Below are 26,280 nucleotides of genomic sequence, written 5' to 3' on the forward strand. Positions count from 1 at the left end.
TTGTGTGTATCAGAACCCCAATTTAGTTGACTAAGGTTTTGTAATTTTTCAGTCTCATCATTTTAATGTTTTTCACCTTCGATAAATGGGTCCAATGAATGACTCAATTTTTATCGTAACTTTACCAAGACACACCTGTGCCATTTACAAATATTTCATCTTTTCTAATTTGATTTAGATAAGGAGTCCATTTTGAAATAGAATACTCTCGTACACTAGATTTAATTACATTTATCATGAGCATGTCACCTAATCACCAATTAATAAAGTAATTACTAATTGAGGTGATTATTCTTCAAACGAAACCTTTTCATGTTTGCTGACTGTTTTATTGTAAGTTTTCGAAAGTAGAATGTATAAATTGTATTAATAGTCTCATTGTTTCACAACCTTGTATTGTAACTTTGAGAAATAAATGCAAATCAAAATATATTGTTGGTTTTAGTGCCCTATATAGATAATTACTAGTACACCTATACAGAACGCGATACTTACTTCCTATATGTAGGTCTCACTCGCGACAAATTTTCCTGAACAAGTTCTCAAGTTGCAGTCGCGGGTCCACAGTAAGATATAAATAAATAGGGGAGATGAAGACCTTAGCACTTGGGCAGATTTGAAAATGTTGATTTCTGACCGCAGCTTTATGTTAATCTTGCCAAAACTTCCTCTTTTATATTGGCAACACAGGCTGTGATAGACGTCAAGCCCTAAAGCGCGCCTTTCGCTTTCGAAAAAATTGCAACCTGTGTATTTGAAATGGCAAAACAGAAAGAGTAAAATAAATTGTCAATTAATTTACAAGCACGAGAGTGAAAGGTTCCTAACCCAACTAATTATTTTACAAAGTTGTGCAGTACTTATTAGTTTTCAATCCACCTTTTACTTTTCGCTTGCTAGTTTTCCCAATTCCCCTTCATATAAATAAAGTGCAATTATTAAAACAAAATATGATTCTGATGTTTTTATTATTTATTTAACACGTTATTCTTAATCGTAAAGTCGTCGATCACGACTAAAATACTCGTAAATGGCATTATTTATCACATCATTTATATTTTAACAACTACTCGTTGATACAGTCACAAGTGCATTTCGAATAAACTTGATAATATTACGAATGATTACGTAAGTTAAGAATTATACAAAATAATAATATTGGATTTGATGCTAAATACACTCGACAAAACTCAGGTAGATTAGAACTAAAATGCATTACAAGATTTCTTTAAATAACATTAATTATAGGAAAATAAAACTGAACTGTTACTGAGGGCTGTTTTAAACGACGTGTTTCGGCGAATTCCGGCCATTTTTCAAATAAGTTTTGGATGCATGGAATGAAAACATTTTCCAAAAAAAAGTAAAAAGGTCCCGCATACCAATTTTTAACAACTCATGACACTTTTGTTTTAGGCAGAGGCTTAGCCTTCTTTCAGATATTTGTTTTTAAATACATCATATTTTCTTTGAGTGATTTTCTTGAGGATGTTATTGATATCCAGTCAAATATACAATATTTACGAATAAGTTACGAAACATGACCAAGGTCTAGGTCTACAAGGTCTTCTTTTATCCATATATCCAAATAAATACAGTTTGGAAACATGAAAACAAAACCTCAGTATCTGCCAGTGTATCTTAGTTAACAGAATAAATGATAACTAGAAAACTATCACAATATTAACAGTGGAGTTTGTACTATTCACTAGGGGTATAATTATATTGTAGTATTGGGGGTCTACCAAAATGTCTTAAAGTAATATTACATTGATTGTAGAAGCATGACAGCACTATGCACATCTTAAATAGAGCAGCATCTCTTTCTCACACCCACCATAAAATTTCTTTATTGGCGGTAGACACCCAGGAGACTGAATGCATTTTGACTTTACTGTTTATCCTAAATATTAAATATAATGCAGAAGCTTTGATGTTCATATGTATGTGAGATACGTATTGCCATTTCTGTAATTTGCTTCACTTCTGCAAAAACAACTAATTTATTCGTAACCTAAAATTGTGACTTAATAATGGTTGTTTCGTAATTGACCTTATATTTTTAGTATGTTTATTATATGTGTCTCAGATATCAGACGAGTTTAGTTTCCATGCTGCAGGTATATAATATTCCAAAGCTTTCACACAGTGACATCTGGTCTCAAACTAAGCAATTATAATGCTCATCATACAAACACAAGTCCTGGTTGGGAATCCAACTCACCACTGTATTGCGGTGAGGGCTGCCAACCACTAGACCACCAGGCCAGCCAGGTGTAGGCTTAGAAACCATACTTGTCGAATATCATCGACTCACGCTTTTTCCATGTCTTTTATGTTATTTCTCATATTTTTACGAAATATATCAACATAATCTAACTTAAATAACAGAAATGTATGTGACTAAGTGTGGCATTGACTTTTAATCAAAATGCAGACAAATATTCCAAAAACTTACAAGTTCCTTAACTCCATAATATTTACAATAATTTACAATGTTACGACCTTACATGATTGGTTCATATCTAATACCAAAAAAACGCAGCTTCCTCTAAATTCGATAAAATTTGACAATGTTACAGTAATAATTAGAAAACGTATTTTGAACAGATTTCATCGTGGTTATGTAAGTGAAAGTATAACATATTTTATTTTGAACAATAACTACTAAGACCGTTTTTTAAGAAGACTGATTCTGAAGAGGATTTTATCTACAACTAAAAGTAAAAAATTACCTTCAGATACAAGTATCAAAGGCGTTTCAGTAGTTAAATTATTGAAACCCTGATGAAATCCATTACATTCCAGTTAGTATTTTGTTTATTCATATTCAATAGTATTTGGTGTTTAATGTAATATTGTTGGAGATCTTAGGATAATGTGATGCTCCATTAATCTAGATGCTTTAAAAATAAAGCAAGACTCGAGAATGGTTCAACATTTTGACATTTTTTTCAACTTTTATATGGAAATTTGTGTTATTATTATATACGTGTATTTAGGTCATACTGAAGTATATTTACACATAGTTAAGTGTTGACCAGTATCCAGCCTTGCATAAAATAAATCTTAGAACTACATAACATAATGTGATTTGGTAATAAGTGATTTAATACGTAATAATGTTTGTACACAATATAGTGGAGTAGACAGCTAGACAGCTAGTATCAACAAATGATATATTAAAACAATATATTGAAAAACTTTTATTTATAATTTGCGAGTATAAACTTAAAATTTCAAATAGTAAAAAGTGATAAAAAAACTGAAAAACGACTTCAACATAATTTGTTTTAGCATTTTAAAAGAAAAACGCTGAAACTTTTAATTGCATAATTTCGGTGAAAACTCGATTTTAGCGAGCGAGCAACACTGGGTTTTAAAACAAATATTTATAACCTTACGTATGACTACGTACAGAGTATTATCCACTTAGAAACTACATTTAAACTTAATTTCGACAAAATCTAAGCTCCCAGTCTAGTTTACATTCAAAAATATTAATACTCTTTTTGTGTCCTTGTGGACGATTTATTATTAATATAAAAATATATTGTTAAGTTATTGCCGTTGGTGGGTGAGGATCATTCAAGGTTGAATGTATTAAGATATTTAATGACAGTCTATTCACGCGTACTCGTCGGGATATGATATCGAAAGTTGGACATGGTAAATGTTGAAATTGTTGCTTATTTTTTCAAATTTATCTAAATCATTTTAAAGTACTCTGAAACATTGTATGTTTCATTTATGTAACTTTCATTTTATCTAAAGTAAAATGTAACGTGAAGTGGGCAGCATTTTAAATTAAGATCAATCTACTTTGTTTAGTTTCCGAGAACTGTTAGTTTTGCAGATAATAAGGAGTTTACTCATTTTATCTAATACAGAATTCCTTGTTTTTCATTAGTTGTTTATCCACCAACGGCCCCCAATGGCATGTGCAGCCGGCGCAGCAGCGGGCTACCCGCAGTAGTGCGTCAGGGCGGCCATGAGCGCGACGCCGGCCAGCAGCGCGGCGAGGTGCTTGGCGGACTGGCGCCGCTCGCGCTCGCGCAGCAGCTCGGGCAGGACCGTGACCAGCGCGATGTGCAGGAAGCCGCCCGCCGTGAACGGGACTATCCACGACGTCTTGGCCTCTGACAACATCAATCACTAGGTTAAACACATTATTCAATTAAAGTTTATTCACGCGTTTTTATTGAGGATGTCCGGCAGAACGGCCCCCTTGCCCCCTCCACCTGTCCGAGCACTCTCGCGGCGCTACGTAGTGAGATGCACGGTCGCTGACGGTCTGATTAGTTCAGAAACTAGTAGGGCGATTCCGACAAATATTCGTGAATAAGCCTTTGCATCATTAATTAACGATTTATTTTCATGATAGTTATTATAAAAATATGCTATGCAGTAAGTAAGAAAAGCTTTACGAATCAACGGAGAAAATTGTTCGATTTATCTCCCTATAACGAAATGCAACGATTAGCTGTATATAAAAAGTCAAAATATCAAAAAGTACTTACCAATAGAGTTCCTAGCTCCACTGAATATAACGGCTGTCATGGCGCCGATCAGACCAGCTGCGGCTGTCGCCTGGAAACGAAAGCATAATTAATTAATTCATGTATTGTATTTTGATATATGTACGGTATGAGAGGCGCGTGTGCGTGTCGCTCGCTTCTTCCCAGGGGTAGTGGTTTAGATGGTATAGGTACTGTAGTCTCTCGCCCGTCCCCTGCGCCCAGGCCTGCCCCCTGCTGCGGGCCACGTGCAGCCTCCCAGCGCCGAGGCTCCGCTAAGGCGGGACATACGGCTAGAGTAGGCAGTGCGGTGTCATCTTGATCACCGCATTCAAGGCACGCAGTTGTCACCAACATGCGACTTACTGAAATTTATGGCCAAAAGCCCCAATGATCCACTCAGGGCGAGTAACTAACATTGATCTCCAACTGAAATTATAAGGTTTTTATTTACCAGTTGCGCTTTAGCCGCCTCCCAGCGAGAGAATCCACTTCTCAGCAGGATAGCGAAGTCTCCTACTTCATGAGGGATCTCGTGGACTGGAATTCAAAGAAACCATTACGTTATGATTAAAAGGAAACCTGTGAATGTTTAAACGCTTTTAAGAATTGACATAAATGGTATTAATTTTGTTTTAATATTTCGTCATTTTCTAAAATGTTACAAAAATTGAGTGTTATTGTATAAAAACAAATTTATAAACATGACCCCCATTTGTTTTTAGGGAGAATGTAAAAGTCGACTCGAACACTCAATTTTTGTGTTCGCATAATCCAAAAATAATTCTCCGAAACTGCCTTTTCACATTTTATATATCATCTTATTTACATATTTTTGGGATGTTAAGATGATTTTTAAGCGACTTTAATATCTCAATTCAATAGGTTTGTTTACTATTATAATAAACTTATTTTAGGTGTTAGTTATATGTGATAACTGACCGAGTATAGCGAAGGTGGTGAGCACGCCGACGCGGAACCCGACGAGGAAGGAGCCGCCCACCGCCAGCCCGTGAGTGAAGTTGTCGATGGAGTTCGCCATCAGGTTCAGGTAGCCCGCCACCTGAGGAGTAACATGATGTATTAGTATAAGCCATAGGTACCCAAACTTGATTTTTGTACCGCAACAATTAAAAAAATCAACGCCCGGAGTTTAGGAGCTAATTAAAAACTATTATTACTTGAAATAAAAGAAATATTGTGAAGTAGGTTTATTTTTATTCTTTTTCTAGCTCATTTCTGTCTTTCTTTCCTTAAAGTCTTCACCGCCCACTAGAGAGCGAGGATAAAAGTGCGATCGCATCAACATGATCTGATAAATTAAACTTTTAAGAAAATAAAGAAAAATAATAATTTAGAACTCGTCTTCCATAAATTAAGGACGAGAAAACAAGATTCGTTTTGATAAAAAAAACTTCAGACAAGCATTGAACCTACTACTGCCGCTAATATTAGTGAAATATTACACATTATAATATCTAAGCATGGGACTTCTAAACTCTCTCTTCTACATAGAATACAAGTAAGTCTCACATCCTTCTTGCCGGTCTTCTCCTTGCTGGCCTTGAGCGCCTTCTCCCTGGCCTCGCGCAGCAGACAGCGCCCCATCCAGCGGTTGCCCTTGCAGCGAGTCGAACCGTTCTGGCTCGACACCGAGTTGCAGCATTCTCCTGTAATGGGTAATAGGTTTTGTAAAGATCGTGGTTTAGCTGATCATAAATTTGTTGGGTGATAAATAAATTTGTATCCGACCGATCTTCTCGTCAAAATTTCGGATGGGAAACCATCAAAACCCCTGGTCCTTCCTTAGCCTTGTCTGTAGCAGGACTGCAGTAACTCTTTCCGATAATCTAGACCCGGTTGGTTTAATGGCACAGCTAGAATTCCGACTTGCACTTGACCAGTCTTATTTATTATTGGCGTAACGGGAGCGAATTGTCTAATAATATTTATAACTATCTTAACCATTACAAAAACAAAAAGGAGATGGTTTGTAGGAGGTAACTTCACACACAAGTAATTATAAAAATATAACGCTTAAAGAAATTGTGCAGAAACATTTTTTAAATTTATCAACATCAAAGGAATTGAGGACAAGCTAACGTTACTTAAGAAAACATTCAAATCATATGTTTTGAAAAACCCATTCTGTGTTATTGTCTGAACAACAAAACGCATTTCTTTGTGTTTACATCACTAATATACCGATCATAACGTAACGGCTATTATTAAAAAATGATTAATTGAAGTATGTGACCGCAGCGGGTAATAAGACAACGGTTTTGCGGTCAACGTTTGCGGTTGAACCACTACATGACATATTTAACTTACCGACTTAATAAAGCGTTAATTAATAAGATAAATTATATTATTCATTTGAGATATTATATCCAAACTGTAACGTTAATAATGATTTGTTAAAAAAATATGGTTATTAAAAGGAAATCATTTTGGGAAAAAAATGTATCCCACATCTTTTGCAAATCTATCTGTCAGACTGATTAGATTTCCTCGCATATGAAATTTATGTATATTTCTATAGTTAACTAAGATTTCTTTGTTGACAACATTGACAACTTAACGTTCTTATTCCAAAGGAGCGAGGAGTGAGAGGTCACAATGGAAGATTAATTTTCTTACAGCAGCTAATACTACAATAAAAACAACCTACCTTTCGTATTGTTATTAAAGACACATGTATCATAAAGCTCCTTGGCCGTCACGGTCCCGTTTCCAGCACAGATGCCTTGCCCCTTCCCCTTCCCTCTGTGCTTCCTCTCTACTTCTAGAAGCTTCTCGATCTCTTCTATCTCAATCTGTTTTATTTTCGTGGAACCGTTCTGTTTGACGACTTCTGGTTCGTCCTTGCTTTCTTCCTCTTCCTCTTCCTCTGTTGCGAAGAGTTTTTCGACTATTATGAATACGAGCATACCGCACAGGCACCATAACCCGCTTTTTAATGATACGTGCTCGCCAGCTGTAATGACAAAAAAAGTAAAATTAGGAGTCTGTGGAATGAATAAACTCGAAAATATGGAAGGTTGAGGCGATGACATTGATCTCATGTATAGGAATTGGTGTGTCGTGGTTCTGAAAAGAATAGACTGGGGTCAAATGGAGAACTTTTTAAGGAATGGCAAAAAAAAAAAACATTATATTTTGTATTAACTTGTTTTTGTTTGCAGGAAGAATTTGCAGGAGTAGGTTAGCACCGGTCAGATGGCCATTAAGTTGGGAAACTCCGAAGATCTCTTGCTTGATTGTTTATTAAAGTAATAATTACATGCCTACATAATGGATGCATCAGCACTTGTGTATAATGTGATTCCCCAAAGTGTGAGTCAGTTATGTCACTGGGACATTGATATCGAATGACCATATAACTACAGAAAATATTGTGATAACAGCGGTCTGATGTTGGTAGAAATTATTTACCAGTTATAATAATAATTGTTTTCTTGAGTACGCTTCGTATTTTGTCTTTGCCTTAAAATAAACTACAGCCGCAGATAGGAATTTTCTCCTTGTCTTGCGAGAGGTTTAATAAACAGTCAGGATTCAAATAAATACCATACTTCAAGTAACCTAACAATTGGGTGCGTAATTTTAGGTTATTTTATCGATCAATTGAAAAATATAGATATTCTTTTTTGCTGTAAAGAGAAATTGAAAAGAAAAGCTTGAATTTCCAGACACATAGAGATAGTGAGAGTGATCATTACACTTCAAGTATTAATTTTGATTTCCACAGCTCTATAATAACCTTACAAAGGTGTTTTCATGAACTTAGAGAAATCAATAATTCATTAAGTCACAGTACAAAGAAAACAAGGTGAAGGCTACTCTCAGTCAAGGTCTGAATAAGTGTTCTTCAATATTTATGTAAGGAACTTTCCAGATACATTGAGAAATATGGATTCATTATTCTTAGCAAAGAGAAATTAGTTATGGAGGTAAAATTGTCTCTCCGCATAAAATAACAGCAAAAGGATAATATTGCTGCAGTTGAGGAAGAAAGACACCGCTCTACGCAGCGTAGTGCGCTATCACGCATCCACTACAAAAATATTACTTTATAACCAGGTAGCAGGCCCCCTATTTCAAGTTCCAAGGCTATTCTAACACAATTGGGGGTTTGTAAGTAATTGGGGGGTGACTAAGTAGATATCCAGCTATAACATACTTTCATCAATTTGTGGTTGACATAACACCTTTTCCTTCTTCCATTGTGACCTCTCACTCCTCGCGCTATCACAAATTCCCTTTCATATCACTGTTTACATAATCCTTTCATCTTCTTTTCCGCTCCTTTTTCTTCTCCATTCATCCACATGTCAACTCATTACTCCTGTAGCAACATACTAATCTCAGAAAATTCCTTCGTTACAAGGTTTTAATTGTCCATTGTTATGGTTCAATGAACAATTAATGTTAGGCCATGAAGTTGGTGCATGCGTTGCAGGCATAAGTGAAGGCTGTTCTTTTCCTTGTTCCTGTATTAACGTATTTCCCTTTAGATATGTTGATGTTACTTGATATCGAGGTCAAATGTCTACGGAGTTACTTTTTGTTAAATTTATTTAAAAAAACTAGCTATTTGAGAAGATTTTTTTTGCGCTATGGAGCTTTATCCTTTTTAATACTTTTTATAGTATTAATTTTCTAATTGACCTGTGCGCTTAACGTCACCTGTGAAGTCTGTTTCGGGCATGGAAGTGCTACGGCAATCTGAGCGCTCATTGCGGCCTATTGACGATAGGGAAGCGAGACGCCGCTATGCTGTGTTTAACGCCGTCCTGCTTCCACGCTTATACAAACAAAAATCTGTTTTCACCCCTTATAACATGCCATTTCTCAAAACTTAATTGGACACACTACATTAAGATAGACATTTTGTGGCATTAACTAAAATAATATGGAAACCACATGCAGTGTAGAGAAATCATACATTTTACCCATAATCCGAATCTCATGAAGTTTATAAAACAAATTTCAACAAGGTGTAACCATATAATTACAAATGTAACGGATAGTTAGTGATTGATCGTGCGTATTGTTCTGACTCACTGTTTACTTTACTACGACATTGCATTAGCTATCGCTTGGAACACAAAACTTTAATACGTACACACATTTTATACCTTATTGTGAGGCAATGAGGTCGTTTTTCGTTTGACATGTGGTTAACAACACGAAACCTCAACCGCTATGCTAATGTGTTACATCACAAATTAGTGGAATGCAAACTTCATTGTCAAGTTGTGATTGTTTTAGTTACACATGTTCTATGATAGTGGACGCTTGTATTGTTTTTGTTGATATTTCTTATCATTTTAATGGACCGGCAATTACCGGCCCTTACAGTAAGACTGTCTTTGTCGGAGCGAGATGGCGCAATACACGAAGTGCGTTGTCTCGCCTCCACACAAGAGGTGGTGGTTGGTACCCTGACGTAGCACTTAGCTACACTTAATAAAAAAAAGTATTATAAGTTTGAGTTTTATACGTCATTGCCGGTGGTAATAAAGTAGTATTTTTTTTAGTAAGGATCTGCTTAATAATAATAAACATTAAATAGTCAAATGTAATTTCATGCTCCATTTTTCCTTAATCGACGTAAAGGTACGTCGATACAGATTCAACTTAAAGAAAATAATTAGGTACCTACGAGAGAATACAGTGATGAATAATGTATTTATTATGTACAAATACTTATAGTTTCTTTGTTAGTTTAAATCTTAAACAGACTTAGTAGATATACATATGTGTAACATAATTATGCATAGGTAAACTAGCTATAACTAGTGTTGTGTAATGAACCAGGTACCTACCACACATAAAGGCCTTTATTTTTTGGTCATTGCGTTAAAATTTATCAAATTTTAAATACTACTTAAAATAAGCAAACTAAAATTGCAAATCTCTTTGGAAAATTGCAAAGTTCATATGGTTTTATGAAATAACTGTTTCTACATTTACCGTTGTAATCATTAATATGAAACATTTGTGTAACTATAATTATGATATGCGATACGCACGGCTAATTTGCTAATTATGAACACCCTTTGAACTTGTTTTGTTAGGCATTATTATGAAATTTAGTTTGGGCGGTCAAGAGTTTTTAATCTTAATAGTGCTAGAATATAAATCTTAATGATTAAATAAATAGTTTATTTCTTTAAACTAAAGAAAAATGATTACAATTCATGAATTGAGCAAAGCACTTGAGATTATAGATCGCCAAGTCGCTACCGATCAAACAGGGATTTTCTTTAGAGTGTACAAAATAGAACTAACTACCACCGAGTAAAAAAATGATCCTACAGTCACGAAATGACATAAATTGCTTGCCTAAAATAAAATTCGCGTAACAAACATCTTCATTACGTTGAACAAAATCTGAACTAAGATCGACACGCTTAAAAGAAACCTAATTAACTTATCTGATGTGTCTTTGTAAACAAAGAATATAAACAATTAGTTACACAAAACCTCAACTTAGTCATAAATAGGACAGTGATATTTATAATGTAGGTAGAATATAAGGAAAACGTCATGTCGTTGGTCAATGAATGAATTATACAATAATAGGTTATCGTTCGTATATGACATTGATCGCTCTGCTTTCTGACCGGTTTCGCTTAAGGAATATCTTTAAAATTACCAGTTTATAATTCAATCTTATTTTTAAGCGCCACAAACAGGCTCCATTTTAAATGTGACAAAATAAATCTGATAAGTTCGTCAGAAAGATTTACCAAAAAGTATTGAATACGTTTTTTTCTTTTATGTCGTAAACAAAACATGTAGTGGATACAGTAGAATAAAATCTCGTGTGACGTCACTTACCAGTACTAGCAAGTAATGTTACTAGACCCCACTACCATACATTTCATCCTTTTTTTAATGATGTGATAAAATGAAAATACGTATTCAATATTTTTGGGAAACCTCACGGACGGACTACTTAGATTTTTTCCTCAATGGTTACTTTTAAGTTTACTATCGCTCTAAAACATTGTTGTCCTTAAAATCGTACATTAGTAGTACAGAAAAGTCAGTCAGCAACTACAAAACCACTTCTACTCATTACAAGGAGTTACCTACTAAGCATCTTTTTAATACGTACCCAGAAACAAAACTGGGTAAGCATTATATTATTATGTTTAATTCTGTTGAAACATTGGAAGAAAGATTGGCTCGAATGTTTGTTTGATTAACCAATGTTTGTTATTATGCTTTCTTGTTCCACAAACATTGGTTGAATTGGTAAACTAGTATATTTGTATGGTCAGAAAATGTTTGTGGACGTAAGAGATTTTTTTTTAAGGAAGTGACTAAACAGAATCTTATTTGCAACATTTTTTGTGGTTCATGTCGGATGATAACAAAAACAGTTGGTCAAGTTTTTTATAAATAGCTTCAAAAACCTTGTTTAAGTCTTTGTCTAGTCTGTTCATTCTTTGATATCAGTTTAAACTAGTTCTTACTTCCAGATTGCACGCTTGCTGACAATTTGTTATTGTCTATATGAGCAGCATAAAAAAGTAGACAAATTATTTCATTGTTTTGATACCGTACTTTAGAAATTCTTCATTCTTGCATATAATTCCCGAAACCATTTTCAAAGGATTAAAAGAATTATTTCGTACCTACCCCTAACTTTACCAAGATATCTTGGATTCTGGTCATTTCAAAAAATAACTTTTAACTACGTTGTACTATGTACAATGTGTAAAATTTGTAAGTACAAGTAATCACTATGTAAACCTTCAAGCTAATCATATGCGTACATATCAATGCTCAGTAGCATTGACAATGGACTTACGTTATCAGCGAGCAAACATAGTCTGAATAACTAGACGTAAGGAATTTGGAATTTACATAAACATAACTATTACCTGTTACTCTGTTAGTTTATGAATGAACTAAATTTGAAATTTTCGCACTAACATAAGAAAATTTTAACATGACATATGAACCAAATTCGATTAAAAAAATAATAATTTGATCCCAGCGTAGGACAAGCGATTGAGATCCCTAAATTCTTTTCCTGAGACTAAATGTTTGTCTTGCCTTTGCGACCCAATTCCTTTTGCCGAATTTAACTATACTGTCATTTTTTAAATTAACAGTTATTATAATGGCTTGCCAATATTCAAAAACAAAAAACATAATGTCTAATTAATTTCGTCACTATTTTGTAATTAATCACATAATACGCTTAAAATATTTGTACAATTGTCGTAGAACAAAAAAATGCTCGTTTATTTGTTAAAATAGGTGAATGACAGTATATAACCCATTTTAATGTTTTAGGCCTTCATAGAATAATATAATGATAATACCAGCCTACAAACGTCACACTGCTGCGAAAATGCTTCTTTCTGCATACAAAAAGCACATTGAGCACAGCGTAATTTATCAAAAAGTCGTGATTACATATGTATACGAGGATGTTAAGTTACGGTGCTACTGACAAAGGTCAACAATTGTTAGTAAGTGACAAAACTACCAACCGTGAAGTTCAGAAGCGGAACAGGTTCAGCCACAATCGAAGAACAATGTGTCATGAACTTGACATTACAGCATTTGCCTTTATCAATACACTCATTGTGCGCCAAGCAACAAAACTCAAAACGAGCAATTGTCTTTATATATTAACGATAACAATTTATAGCTGATTTCCGAATCAGGGATCTTTAAGAAGCTTTTGAGAAAGTGAGATATCTTTCTCTTATTTAATATCGTCTCATTTATACTAACGTTCTTCAAATAAGATACATAAGTAATTGAGTGCCAATTGAAGTATGTGGCTACTGCACCTACATTGGAAGTCGAGAATAGTTACAAATACTAAACTACAACATCAACTGCGGGTGTACTTTAGGGGGATGATTTAGGACCCTTACTCATTATTTCAATTCTAGACCTATACTGGAACCTAGTACATATATAGTGTACAATGAGCAGTACTCAATACTTATTTTAACATTCTTTGTAAGCTAGGAAGTAGATTGAAGTCGATAGCTTCTTGAGGTATTGTGCTGTCATTTGTACATCATTTAAGATTTAATGTATTGTTACATTTGCAATCAGGAAATCCTAGTTACTTTTGTCATTGCAGTGACGAAGTTTTTGTAAATACGCTACCAATAGAACTGCACAATCGGTAAATCTTGGTAGAATTAGCTTGAGATGATATTCTTGAACGTCAGAAAACTAGTCATCGTAAATTTTGAATTAGGTATTCAAATCTCTATATTTATTGATTCACTTATTGCACAATAAATGTAACTATGAGATATTGATTCACTTAACTTCTACAACAATAGTAACGTATTGGTTCTTATTCTTTGAAAGCAAAAAGAGACTACATTTAAATGAATTAAAGACAAGTAAAGACTAATAATTTATAGAACAATGTACAACAATATAATAACATTTAACGCTCTTTATTGGTTTCAGGTCTATTTCTAGCAGATTTTATGTAAAAACTGAGGCATGATTGGATCAAAATTATAATTTATTTTATCATACGATTTAATATAAACTGCATTTTATGAACAGAATTGATGAAGAATCGTTGAAAAACAGCTTGTCACTTACAATACAAGTGATACACCTCGAACCTGCATTAAGTAGTCCGGAAGGAAGCCGTACTTGAACCCTACCTTGCTTTATTATTTTAAAAGGTCAAGTCTAGTGATTTCATTGAGCAACAACGCGCATACTGATATCGGCGATTAAGTCGCTCACTTGGCGAAGAAGATTTGTATCTTCTTTCATTTTGTTTATGATATATCAAATATGAATATTCAAATGGAACTGCGAATTCCTAAAAAGCTCTCTATCCAGTTTCGATTATATGTACGATGAATGAAAATCCTTATCGCGACGTTCTTTAATGCAATAAGAGTGTATTATGAAAAAACTTACGTTTAGTATTGTTGAGGTCATTCTCCCAAGCTTCCGGAAGTAGGTGAAGGAAGACATCGCCCAGCAGGCCGCCCACAGCGAAACTCAGCAGTATCCTCAATGTAGCTGCTCCAGCTGAAATAATGAAAACAATTATTATTATAAACATTATTTACATTTTTAATTCTTTTAAGGTCAATTCAATTCAAAAGACTGCACCCTGAATCGCTCATCAATGATGGTATCACAGTAAACCGACGCAGTAAGTCCTCATTGGACTTTCCTTTTTCGGGCTATTCCCAATTATTAGACATTAAGTGACTATCTATTTATCAAATCTCGTGTATCCATACAATCAATCAGTAGGTAAAGTTCATAATATAGCAATGTAAGTCAATCCCCAGGGTTATCCATAGGTTTAGATACTTTCACAAGCTGATAAAGCGCGTAGCAACAAGCTGACAATGTAACAAAACCTTGATAAGGATGGTGCGGTATCTAATCGTTAACTATCTCAGAATATACAACTCGTGGCAGGCTAGTTGGTTTAGAAATTGATAGGATTGGCTTAGATAGATAACAACTTATGGGAATACATGATAATGTAAATAGAAGTTAACTTATTTCTTTGCTAAAAGGAAACTTTGTAAAGATCGTTGTAAGATGTAAAATAAGTCATAAAATTGTTTAATCCAAACTTCACGAGGAATAAGTAGGTAAGTTCAGAGGTCACTTGCATAAGTGATATTAATGGACTATCTTCCAAGCTTGGCAAGCGGACTTGTGGACGATATTAACTGACTGATAAACGTATTTGTATTTCGTTAATAAACAGATAAACACGGACAGCTTATATTCATAATTAACGCTCTTTTAGTTAAAAATAAAAAAGACGATGGCGGGGTTACACAAAGCCTGATGATAATGCGCGATAATAATAATAACACTCTTTCATATTCCCATGCAACGCTTGCAGACCAAGGTTGCTGGTCTTATTGTTTTGTTGCAAGGTTTATTCCAGTTCCCGAGAGGGATAGCATCATTAAAATAGGCTTTGCTTTAATCTTCTTATTTATGACACTAAAAATACCTTTGCCCAAAAAAGTTTTGAAAAATTCCTAGGTTTTTCTTATATTCTACGACGATTATTTGGCTTCTTAAAGATAAGTTTATTTACTATTGGTATCAGAATATTATTGTTTATTTAGATATGTTATTATCGGATTAGTTGTTAATTGCTCGTCGACACTAGATTGACACTGATTTCTACGATAACATGGATGTCTTATCTTTATTTGATCCAATGTAATTGGAATGGTGTTCAAATATTGACGATTTTTTTAATAGAGAATTCACTGTTGAAAATCTACTTCCAATACTGTTTTTCAGTCAAGTGGTAGGTTCCGTACAAATGGGCTAAAGAAACATTTCAAATGAAAATGGTCAGTCCATTAAATTTGAGACCGTTTAAATTTTTATTATTTGTTGTTTTAGCGGAAACAGAAATACTCTATAACGATTCATGAGGTTAAAACCTGGTAGCTTACGGATTGCTTTTATTTACGGAGTCAAGTAAATACGAGGTCTGTGTTGTAGATAATTACCTACCTGTTCATGTAATAAAAAGGCCTTTACCCTGCAAAGAGACTGCTCAAGACCTAGTTACCTGATAACATCAGAGTGATTACTTTAAAAATGATAAAACAAGGCTATTGGGATGTTGGAAGCAACACGTTTAAAGTTAAGATAGTGGATTGTTTCACTTCACGACAGCAAACCCTGCTTAAACAGCTTATATTACTTGCATTGATGGTTCTACGAGACGAGTATGTACGAGTAGCCGTACTAAATATAGAATACCGGTATCAACCAGTGTTCAATAGTTATCTAGAAAGTATTTATATTTAACCTATTTAGACAGCTTCAGTTAGTTCGCCCTAAATTCCAGACTTTAAGCTCATTATGTATGTTTCTCTTGTACATGTTTAAGGGCTCATATGAACCAAGGGCGAGTACTTTATGTGGAAAACTCTCTCTTATTTCATAGACTTATTCTTTTTGTATTTTCATATGAATTCATTTATTATTAAAGGGGTTTTTCTTTCTCTTAGCTGCCTTTCTTAAGATAGTGGTAAGATAATATGCTTTATCGGGCAAGTGTCAGAATAAAACCTATTCTTGTATTATCGAGCATCTTAAACATGCCCGATAAAAGTATAATAGGTTCTGCATCACACGATACTGTGTCGTGTTTGTTTTCAAGCTGATCAGTAGAACCAAGTTCAAGTACCTTTTTATAAACTGTTATTTTAGGCTTTGCGTAAAGAAGAAGCTACTTTGAATGTTAGGACAAAAACAAGTATGATAGGACAATAATCTTAGAACTAATAAATAGGTTTAATGAATGAGACCGACAGAAGTCTAATTTGCTGTTAATATTTTAACTCTTCACACATAGGTAAATATTTTAAGAGATGTAATGACGACTTTAAATGTCCAAAAAACAAAATCGAATCCAAATATTGTGGGAGGATAACCCAATAACGATATTATTTCTATAAGAAAAGTCAAAAGCAAGATAAAAACATTAGTATACCCTGCCTAATTCTACTCGAGATAAAAGTGTATAGTCCAGTGAAGCAGGCAACTCTAGCGCTTAGGCTAACTGCACAGATTTTGTAAAAAGAGATAAACTTAAATAAAATGTCAAATGTTTTAATCTGTAAGACAACATCACTAGAGAATACTCGGACGGATAAGATTTTAAATCAGACATTATATCTATATTCCTCTTGCGCAACTTTAGAGGACTATGCTACAAGTGCACATTTTTATCGAACACATTACAAGTTAGCTATGCTTGATAGGCCCGGTCCGCAGATGGGTGACCATCTGTGTCATAACGTGTCCCTCCGTGTTTCGGAAGGCACGTTAAATCGCAAGTCCCGGCTAAAAAGTTACATATCTTTGACAGTCGTTACGGGTGCTAGAAGCTAGAAAGTCTGACAATCAGTCTCGTGTTGCCCAGGTTACTGGGTTGAGGAGGTCAGATAGGCACTCCTTGTAAAACACTGTTACATAGTTGCATGCGGTCAGACTAGAAGCCGACTTCAACACAGGTGGGAAAGGGCTAGGCTGATAATGGACATGCGTGACTAAGATAGAAGAACATACGTTACAATCTAATTTGCTAAACGTGTACATTTTGTATGTATTATTAAACTGACCTTAGACGCGTATCTACAATTGTCTGTTATCAATACGAGAGGAACATCACGTAGTGATAAAATAGATCCGATACTACTTAGCTTAGCATTTACTGTTACTTTGTTAGGGCTAATCAAATCCACTATGTTATCTGCATGAGATCCATTATTATTATTTATATATTTCCTGAAGATATAACGATCGGAAAAGGTACTTTATATTTTTTCCCGTTCATCTGAGTGCATGATTAATACATCAGTTTAAAATAATATAAAAAGAATGTCAACTGGCACTCGTGGAAGAATTTCTGAAGTACAGCGACATTTTTTACAAGTTATCAAATCCTAAATACAAAGTAGAATACTAAAAACTTTTATCTATAAAATTACGTGCTCAAGTAAGTAACTATTAAAAATAATCAAGTGTTGTATTGCCTTTTCATAATCATTTCAAAGTACGGGTGTTATTTAAAGTAGAAATAACAAAATTATACTCAGCATACCGATGTCGTCCCTATCACATTTGACAATTACAATAAAATACTGTCATATTTTCTGAGAAACATCTTCAGACAGATAAGGATGCAAGTAAATGAATACGAACAATTTAAAAGTGTTGGACATACTAATACTTGGTATTTATTGAAATATGTTTGGCATCAATTAAAATTTCTGAGTAGACAAAAATATCCTAATTCGTATCTTTGTCGGCAAATAATATTCGTTCCGGTTTGTCAGAAGCATGCTCAAAATAGCTTTCATAATTCTGTATTGTCAACATTTTTGACTGAGTTCCGTCTGACGCCCGTACATTTCCACGATAAAAGAAAAAAATCGGTTGTATGCCAAACGGCATTTCGTTTCCCGTTACGGTTTTTAATTGCATTAAAAGAGATCTGAAGTAGTGCAATGTTTTTTGTCTAATAGGCTATTTCACAACATTTTTATTTTACAAAGATGATTATCTCTTCTCTACGGGACTGACATTTTGGAAGCGCACACTTAAGAGTCAATGGGATGTAACATAATATTTCTTAAGCCCCCGTTTTAGGACTACTAGAAATTAAAGAAGTTCTGTTAAGTTTTTTGTAAAACTTAACAGAACTTCTTTTTCAGTTTTGGAAATAATATCAATGGTTAATTAATGCATTCTCTGTTTATCTATAAATAACGTTTGTACGATAAAATCTTTCGAGGGAAAAAAACCAATTACTTGTTTGATTTTATCCCATCGTTCCACACGGTTTACGATTAAAGCACTCGGCGTAAACAGTAGATATTTGATCAATAACCGAAGGTTGGTGAGGACTCGTTTTAAACTATAACTATATCGGTCACAGAGCTTCACAATACGTCATATCTGTAATTGAGTTCGATCGATGCAATCTGTTGCCATCTGCTCCCCTTGTAGGCTTGCGTTGTGGGCTGACTGACTTGTATCACGGTATTCTATTTTCTCGTTTTTGAAAATTCAAAAATATTGGTCATAGCAATTATTTAAATAGCTAAAGCCTATAACATAAGAGTGAAGAAATGTTCATTTAACGTGCAAGTAGGAATGACAAATATCTTGTTTACTGATTACGTGAGTCTGCGTCTGACTTATGTTAAACCGCGATACACGGATTAAATTCCTTAGAGATTTTTTTAAAAAAAGGAAATGTATTTTATAGTTGTAAGTCCACAAAATGTAAAATCTATTGTTCCAATTGTTTTAGTAAAGAATAATTTCACTGAGCTCTTTGCTGTGTCTTTGGTCTTAAAGAGAGATAACTTGAAATAGCAGGTAATTATGTGAATTTTTCCCATCCGATTTATAATTTTCGGAAGAAGATAAAAGCCCAGCCCCCTTTCTAGATGATTTGTTGATAGACTACTACTTGGCGACAGGTTGTCAATTTATTCAAGCAGTATCTTGTATAATGCAATGTGTCAGTTTTATCACATTACGTGCCCGATTGATAGGTTTGCACTTTACACGTAAATTGATAAAAATGGATACATGGGTGCTTCCTAGCATGATTATGACTTATACAAATGAAGATGACAGTGTCACTTATATTACTGAAGACTATTTTCATCATCGATTTCGTCATATTTTGTCATTTCATCGACGAATGACGAAAATACTAATTTTTTGTATGCTAATGGAAATTTTTCTAATGAAAATATAGTGAAATACTTTGTTCGTCCGATTAGTGTCTTTTTCATTTGCATACTTCTAAGAAAATAATCCTCAAAAGGTTTTTTTTTAAACAAAAAATTTCGACCTTGTGACAGTTGTTAATTATTACTTATTTGGATATTTCATCACGTATTTGATAGTTACAATTGCAAAGAGATATACTAGCTATAATGTCCAGGAATTTAAACAGATCACATTTAAGTGTAAAGTACCGCGTTATCTCTTCGTTGCAGGCAAACACCGAATAGAAGTATTGACACGAGAAATTTATAGATTCTTCCGCTTCTATTTATTTATAAGAAATAATAGCTGATCTAAGAGATTAAAGGCGCAGACTTGGAACTGAAAAGATTTAAATTAGTTGGGTTTGTTATATTTTTACCGGCAGACATTTATTTTAAACTAAACTACGGGTTTTGGGTATTTCATTAATTATTTATTTAGTTTTATTTACATGAGCCCCTCTTTTGGTTCCACGCAATTTGAATTCAATATAACTTCTCGAAAATTAATAGGTAACTTAGTTTTTTTAATCTTTAGTAGTATTGGTTCAGTCGAAATCAATCGAGTGTCAAACATTGCTAAATAGATTACAACAATTTCACAACAACGCGCTGACAGTTACATCACAAGTCCAAGAGATTAGACAGTTTCGATCTGAAATAATTCGTTATCTGTGTATTGTATGATAGATATTGACAAAATACGTATCAATCTACTCTTCTATCGGGATTGTGATCAATTCGAGTTTTTGTAACGAACATCAGTGCAAAATTGTATACAGAATAAAAATCGTAGATTATAAATCGTGACGTTGTTACATTTTGGGGAAAACTATCTTTGAAAGGCATACAAATTTTGTAATTCAAATAGCGGAATACCAAAAGTAGCAATTCAGCCCATCAGTTGTTCAAGTTCGCGAGAAAAATTGAGTTTTACGTAACCTTAAAGAAATTTACTTCCAAAATATAACCATCAATGACTTCCACACATCCAAATTAGCTTAGGGAATATTTGTGAAAAATAAACGTCAGAAAAACAGTCAACGTGAGTCATTTAGAACTTCATACGTTTATCTACATGACCGTTCGTCTTTGGGATGGTGAACGACTGTCATATTCGTCCCATCGATCATTCCTATAAGAGATGTACATTCGACGTGATGCGATGACGATAATATGATGAATAGCTAAAAATGTCTTTGTTCTTGTTTGTATTATTAGCGACACGTGCTACGGTAGAGGAGTGTTAGGCACACCTACATTATGTATAGATTAAGATCGTCATGTTGTACAGTTGAAAAATAAATTAAATTGGTGAGAAACAAGGAGTAGACTTGTCGTTTAAGTGATGAGGAACTAGTAGAGGAAAATAAATAAAAAAACTTGGAAGATTTGGCTGCATAAAATACGGAATGAAATATGGAATTTTGTACAGAAATAGAAAGCTTCGGTAAAGACAGAATGTATAATGTGCTTTGACGAGTTATAAGGGTACCTAAGTGAGGTTGTAATATAATATTTTTTAATAATATATGAATTGGCAAGTTATTTACTCCTTTTTCTATGTAAGACGACACGACAAACAAAAGTCACCGAGATCATTTGGGTTTTATTTTGATTCCATCGTCTTAAATTTCTGGCTTTACAAAAAGAACATTTTGTCAAATTCTAAGATTTGTTGATAATATCTGGTAGTTCCGCCTTGTCTTGATCTTTAAACTTGAAAACATGGTCGAACCGTTCGAGTCTCGACCCGGCCGCCACGTAAGGTCATGATCATGAGCAAGGACTCCGTTGGGGTCCGAACTAGTTTAGCTATCCCGATAAATACGCGTGTGTAAACCGTTGTTACATACATATCTAGTCTTAATATAATACTGTCAGTTTTCGGATCAGTGCATCTTCAGTAACAAAAATAGAATTTTAGTTTTTCAATTTCATACTCATAAAACATAGTAATCACAGATCTAGGTATTTCCTCTAAAGATTAGGTCGATTAAGAAAGACTAGAAAAAAGATAAAGCACAATGACGTTAGTGTAACTTCGCGTGTAAGTACTTGACGGTTCGTTGTCGTCTCGTTTGAGATCATAAGTATTTTACCGCTAATCAAAATTGTGTTGAAGCTAGCACTCGACAGCTTTCGATTAAGGTTGGGATCTAGCCTAAAAAAATTTGGTTTTATCGAAATTCATGACATTAGAAAAAAACTTGGAAATTTGAGCTAACGGGTATATTTTTTTGCAGCCTACAAAACTTTACTAATATTATTACGAAGCAAGAAAAAAACAAACAATTTTTACTACTGAAAGGCAAGGAAAAATCTAGGTTATAAACAACCAAATTGCATTAAATTTCCAGACTATAACTTATAAGAAAAATGAGTAATAGCGGTGCAGCCGAATAATTACAACATGTTATGCTTGACCGATTTTTAAATTGAATCAGCGCCAATGTAGTGTGGTTTGAGCAAAATATGACGGTCTAGCAGAAAAATAATTAATGAGAGGTATTTGAACTGAAGGAGGGACGCGACGTTTCAGGACATTTAGCGAGCATTAATCACAGATGTTGTTGCAGCGAGAAAATTCCAAGAGCCGCTGTAGTGCTAGAGTAGTTTCTTAAAGTGATGGATACTTGGCTTTCGTGGTTATGAGGTTGAAAGAAAAAAAAAGGAGGTAACATTCCTTAAAAAAAATTGACGCGTCATACTTACGTCTAGGACGAATTTTACATCACAGTTCAGTGTGTACGTATTGCGCAGTCAACGCAACCAACACCCGCAAAAGAAATACAGAAGGTAATGTATAGAAATCGGTAGCTTAACATTGAAAACATTGATATCGTAAACAGGTTGTAAACTCTCTTCCATTTGTAAAACAAAGGAAAAAAGAACGGAAAGCCTGGCCGGTGGAAGCAACTAGAATTGATAAACAAGAAGGATAGATAGTAATATCGGAGACAATACAATGGTTCTCACGAACGAAGTTGTAAACAGAACAATGTCAATAGCCTCTGTACAGTCAGTGGGTGTTGTGTGTTGTGCCAAACATGGACTGTTTATATTGTGTGCTTTCGATTAGGTTGTGACAATACAACGCAAATTTGTTGTCGTTTTCTCACAATTTTTTGGCATGTGCATCATGGGTTTTTTTCTGAAGTTCTTACTGCCGAGCGCAGGTTTTGACTGCTTTACTGGACGAACGGGACTAGCGTGACTTTACCAAGGCCCCAGTCAGAGCAAAAATAAAAACCAACGTTCACTAGAGGTATACCAAGAATTGTTAGAGTGCATTGCTAGTAGTCTCAGAAGGCTGGACACCAGCTTCGTTATCTGGAATCTGATCATCATGATGAATAGCTGGATTGGATCACCTTGATCTCGAAACCGAAGAGGAAAATTTTTGGCACAAGTATTTATACAAAAATTTTAATTGGTACTTGTAGAAAGTAATCAAAAAAGAGATCAATAGATTGACTGAATAATAGAGTACACAGGAGTAACAAAGAATATACCCAGCAGTGGGTAATTTCTGGCTTATATTATGATGAAGACAAACACGTAGGAGAAAACAGAGAGGGTGAATATGGGAAATCATTATAAGTGATCTATCATTCTGTACTTTTCCCATCAATAATAGGAAATTTTGATATAAATGAAAATTGTATTCATTTTAGCTATGGATTATGGAAGCATTATTTTAGGCATAAATAAACCTAGTCTTGTAGTACTGGACTGATCAGAGCACATACCAAACAATGACATTTCTTGGAGAGTAGAATGTAATGGATAGTAGCAATATTGCAGAGAGTGCTGATAGTTATTTTTAGGAATGTATGAGAAAATATGTTTTAAAGAAGTTTAGGAGAGCCCATTACTCATTTGTAAAAAAAAGTAACACGATGAATTACACAATACTTTCAGTTCTTAAGTTCATGATGTGAGTGATATAACAAATCACACACATCATGAAATTCAATGATTTTACATACATTAATAAATTAATAAGACATCATTTATAAGCGCAGACACCTTTGTTGTTGAAAGGTATTTTATTCTCAATTTAAGATAATTTAATAAAAAGCAGTTCAATATGTGAGTGGTAATGCAATGATAAATTAACTAATTAAATATTATGAAAGATTATACAACAATAATCAAGAAATGATAAGAATAAAGAGTGAATTATGTCATAATTGCACCATCACAAAGAGTTGAAAGCAAATATATAATAAAAGTATATCATCATTCATTATAAAGGGTTATAGAATAAGGAGAATAAAAATAAATTTAAGAATATAGTAAAAATGCAAAGTGAAAATTATCAGAAAGAAAGTATATCAAAATTTTGATAAGCAAAATCATATAGAATAAAATAGTCTTTGTCCAATAGAATTTTTATCCTGGTCAAAAACCGGTTTTAAATCAGGCAAACAAAATGTTTTGGAATTCTTTTTTTTTCTAGATTGTATTTTATATACTATCTGCTGCTATGTTCTGATAATATTTAAAAGAAGGATTTGGACATTTATAGGGTTTTTATTTATTTGTGATGTCCATTGTCATTCTTAACATAAACGATAGCCAGCCAGTTTAAGGGGATAATGTTGATGAACTATTGAACAAAAACAAAATGCCATCAGAGTTGGTTCAGCTGTTTAGCAAGTAAACATAACTAGGGAACTGATAACACACGTTTTATAATCATGAATACTTAAAACAAAAAATAAGACACACAACAAACATTGTTGTGCTACTAACTGCTAAACCACTTAATATTTCAGTTTTTATTACTTAATGCAAAGTTTCTTTGTAGCCAGTTTTTATTAATCGCAATGTTAACCCATAATTATGTAATAGCATCTTATAAGAAGCAGTAACTACTGTTTCAAACTGTAGTAATTTGAAATTATTTATTTCAAATATTTTCTTTGTTCACTTTTGTGCATTTAATATTTATTTAAACCTATTTAAATAAAGTCATTTGCCAAACAGCGCATGCGTCGGCAACACACTCGCATGAATGATGACTTGGAAGATCTAAAAATAACAAACACATGGTCGAAAAACTTTACGTAAGTAAACAAATGTACTCACGGCCGTCGTTGAAGGAGTCCGTGGAGTCCAGGGGGATGATCAGCAGCGGGAGGATACCGCTCAGACCCACCAGCACCGACGCCAAGCCCGCGAACAACCATGGGTGTTCGTCTAACTGATCCACAAAAGTTAATAAATACTCGGGAACAAAATCCGCCATCGCCATTGCCGATTCCCTCTGATTTTATGAATAAAAAAGTGTTCCTTTTTCAAAAGTCCATAACCAGACACAACAGTTTAATTAAAACCTTTTGTTTTATCGCCGCTGCCAGTAGCACCGAACCATGTTCGAACAACCGACGGAGACTGTTTCGCGCGATCAACTGAATTGTAAATTGGTTTGATAGCGAATATTCAGTACACTACACTACACTGGAGATGCTCATATTTCCGATTTATGTGATAAAGAAAGATGCCCGAGAGCAGACGAACTAATCTACACTGAGACTGAGATCGTCTGACCGCTGTTCTTATCTCTGTGAGATAACTGTCTTAACAAAGGCAACTGAAGGTTGGTAAAGCGTTTCCTATAACATTTAGTGTTATGCGCACTAAGAATATTAAAAATGATTATTATTGACAACCCGCCAATGAGACACCGACCAAGCAAAAGCAAAACAATGTGACGTGATACTGATGAATGAACCGCGAACGAAGCGACGAGTTTGTTTGTTTGACATCTATTTGACAATGACACGAATGATGAATGACATTTCGTTCAGAAAAATATGTAATAAGTTGCCAGTAGCTCAGAATATAATTTATACCCATTCTTTAAATAAAAATGTATTTGGGTAATTTTATTGCTTACAATTTTACAAATAATTCGACAAGGCTTAACTGTAGTAGTTGTAATAATTGTAAAATTAATAATAAATGTTTTGAGTTTAAGTATATATATTTGTTTGTTTCGGATGTTTATTGAATGCTTAATTCAAAATTGACATCCGTTTATAAGCCAAAAAGGAGCACTACTCATTTATATTTTGTCACAAATGAGTCTAATTTCACTGCTACAAACACTTACCTTAACGATATCGATACTAACAGAACTTTAAATGATTTGGATATCATCCAAGAGCGATATTAAAATCAATGAAAAATTTATTTAAATAAAGACTATTGAGTTAATGAAATGTGAATGAAATCGTCAAATAGGTATTTAACAGCTAAAATTCTTATTAAAAAGATTCACGGTTTGCTGTAAAACGTTCAAATATCAAAATAAATGAGACAGCATCAAATTGAATCAGTCGTGAGATGATGTTAGACGATCGAGTACATCTGCCGTTGTTACTGTGACACGATTGCAATACGAGTCTTCTTGGCAGCCGCACCGCCCAGTGCGCCCAGTT

The 26,280-nt window shown here is 34.1% G+C and overlaps 1 protein-coding gene across 1 annotated transcript; it reads right to left on the bottom strand.

Annotated features, from left to right (window-relative positions):
• Window positions 1-951: 951 nt before the first annotated feature.
• On the bottom strand, window positions 952-25,606 carry LOC113507215 (zinc transporter ZIP13 homolog). The gene is made up of 8 exons (XM_026890079.1): window positions 24,926-25,606; window positions 14,457-14,570; window positions 7,189-7,494; window positions 6,051-6,187; window positions 5,460-5,580; window positions 4,972-5,057; window positions 4,521-4,590; window positions 952-4,139 (listed from the first exon to the last, which is right to left on the bottom strand). The coding sequence occupies exons 1-8, from the start codon at window positions 25,089-25,091 to the stop codon at window positions 3,964-3,966; spliced, it is 1,176 nt and encodes a 391-aa protein (XP_026745880.1). The 5' UTR covers window positions 25,092-25,606; the 3' UTR covers window positions 952-3,963.
• Window positions 25,607-26,280: the final 674 nt, after the last annotated feature.

Source organism: Trichoplusia ni, unplaced genomic scaffold (genome assembly GCF_003590095.1).
Source record: "Trichoplusia ni isolate ovarian cell line Hi5 unplaced genomic scaffold, tn1 tig00001093, whole genome shotgun sequence".
NCBI classification, from domain to species: domain Eukaryota; kingdom Metazoa; phylum Arthropoda; class Insecta; order Lepidoptera; family Noctuidae; genus Trichoplusia; species Trichoplusia ni.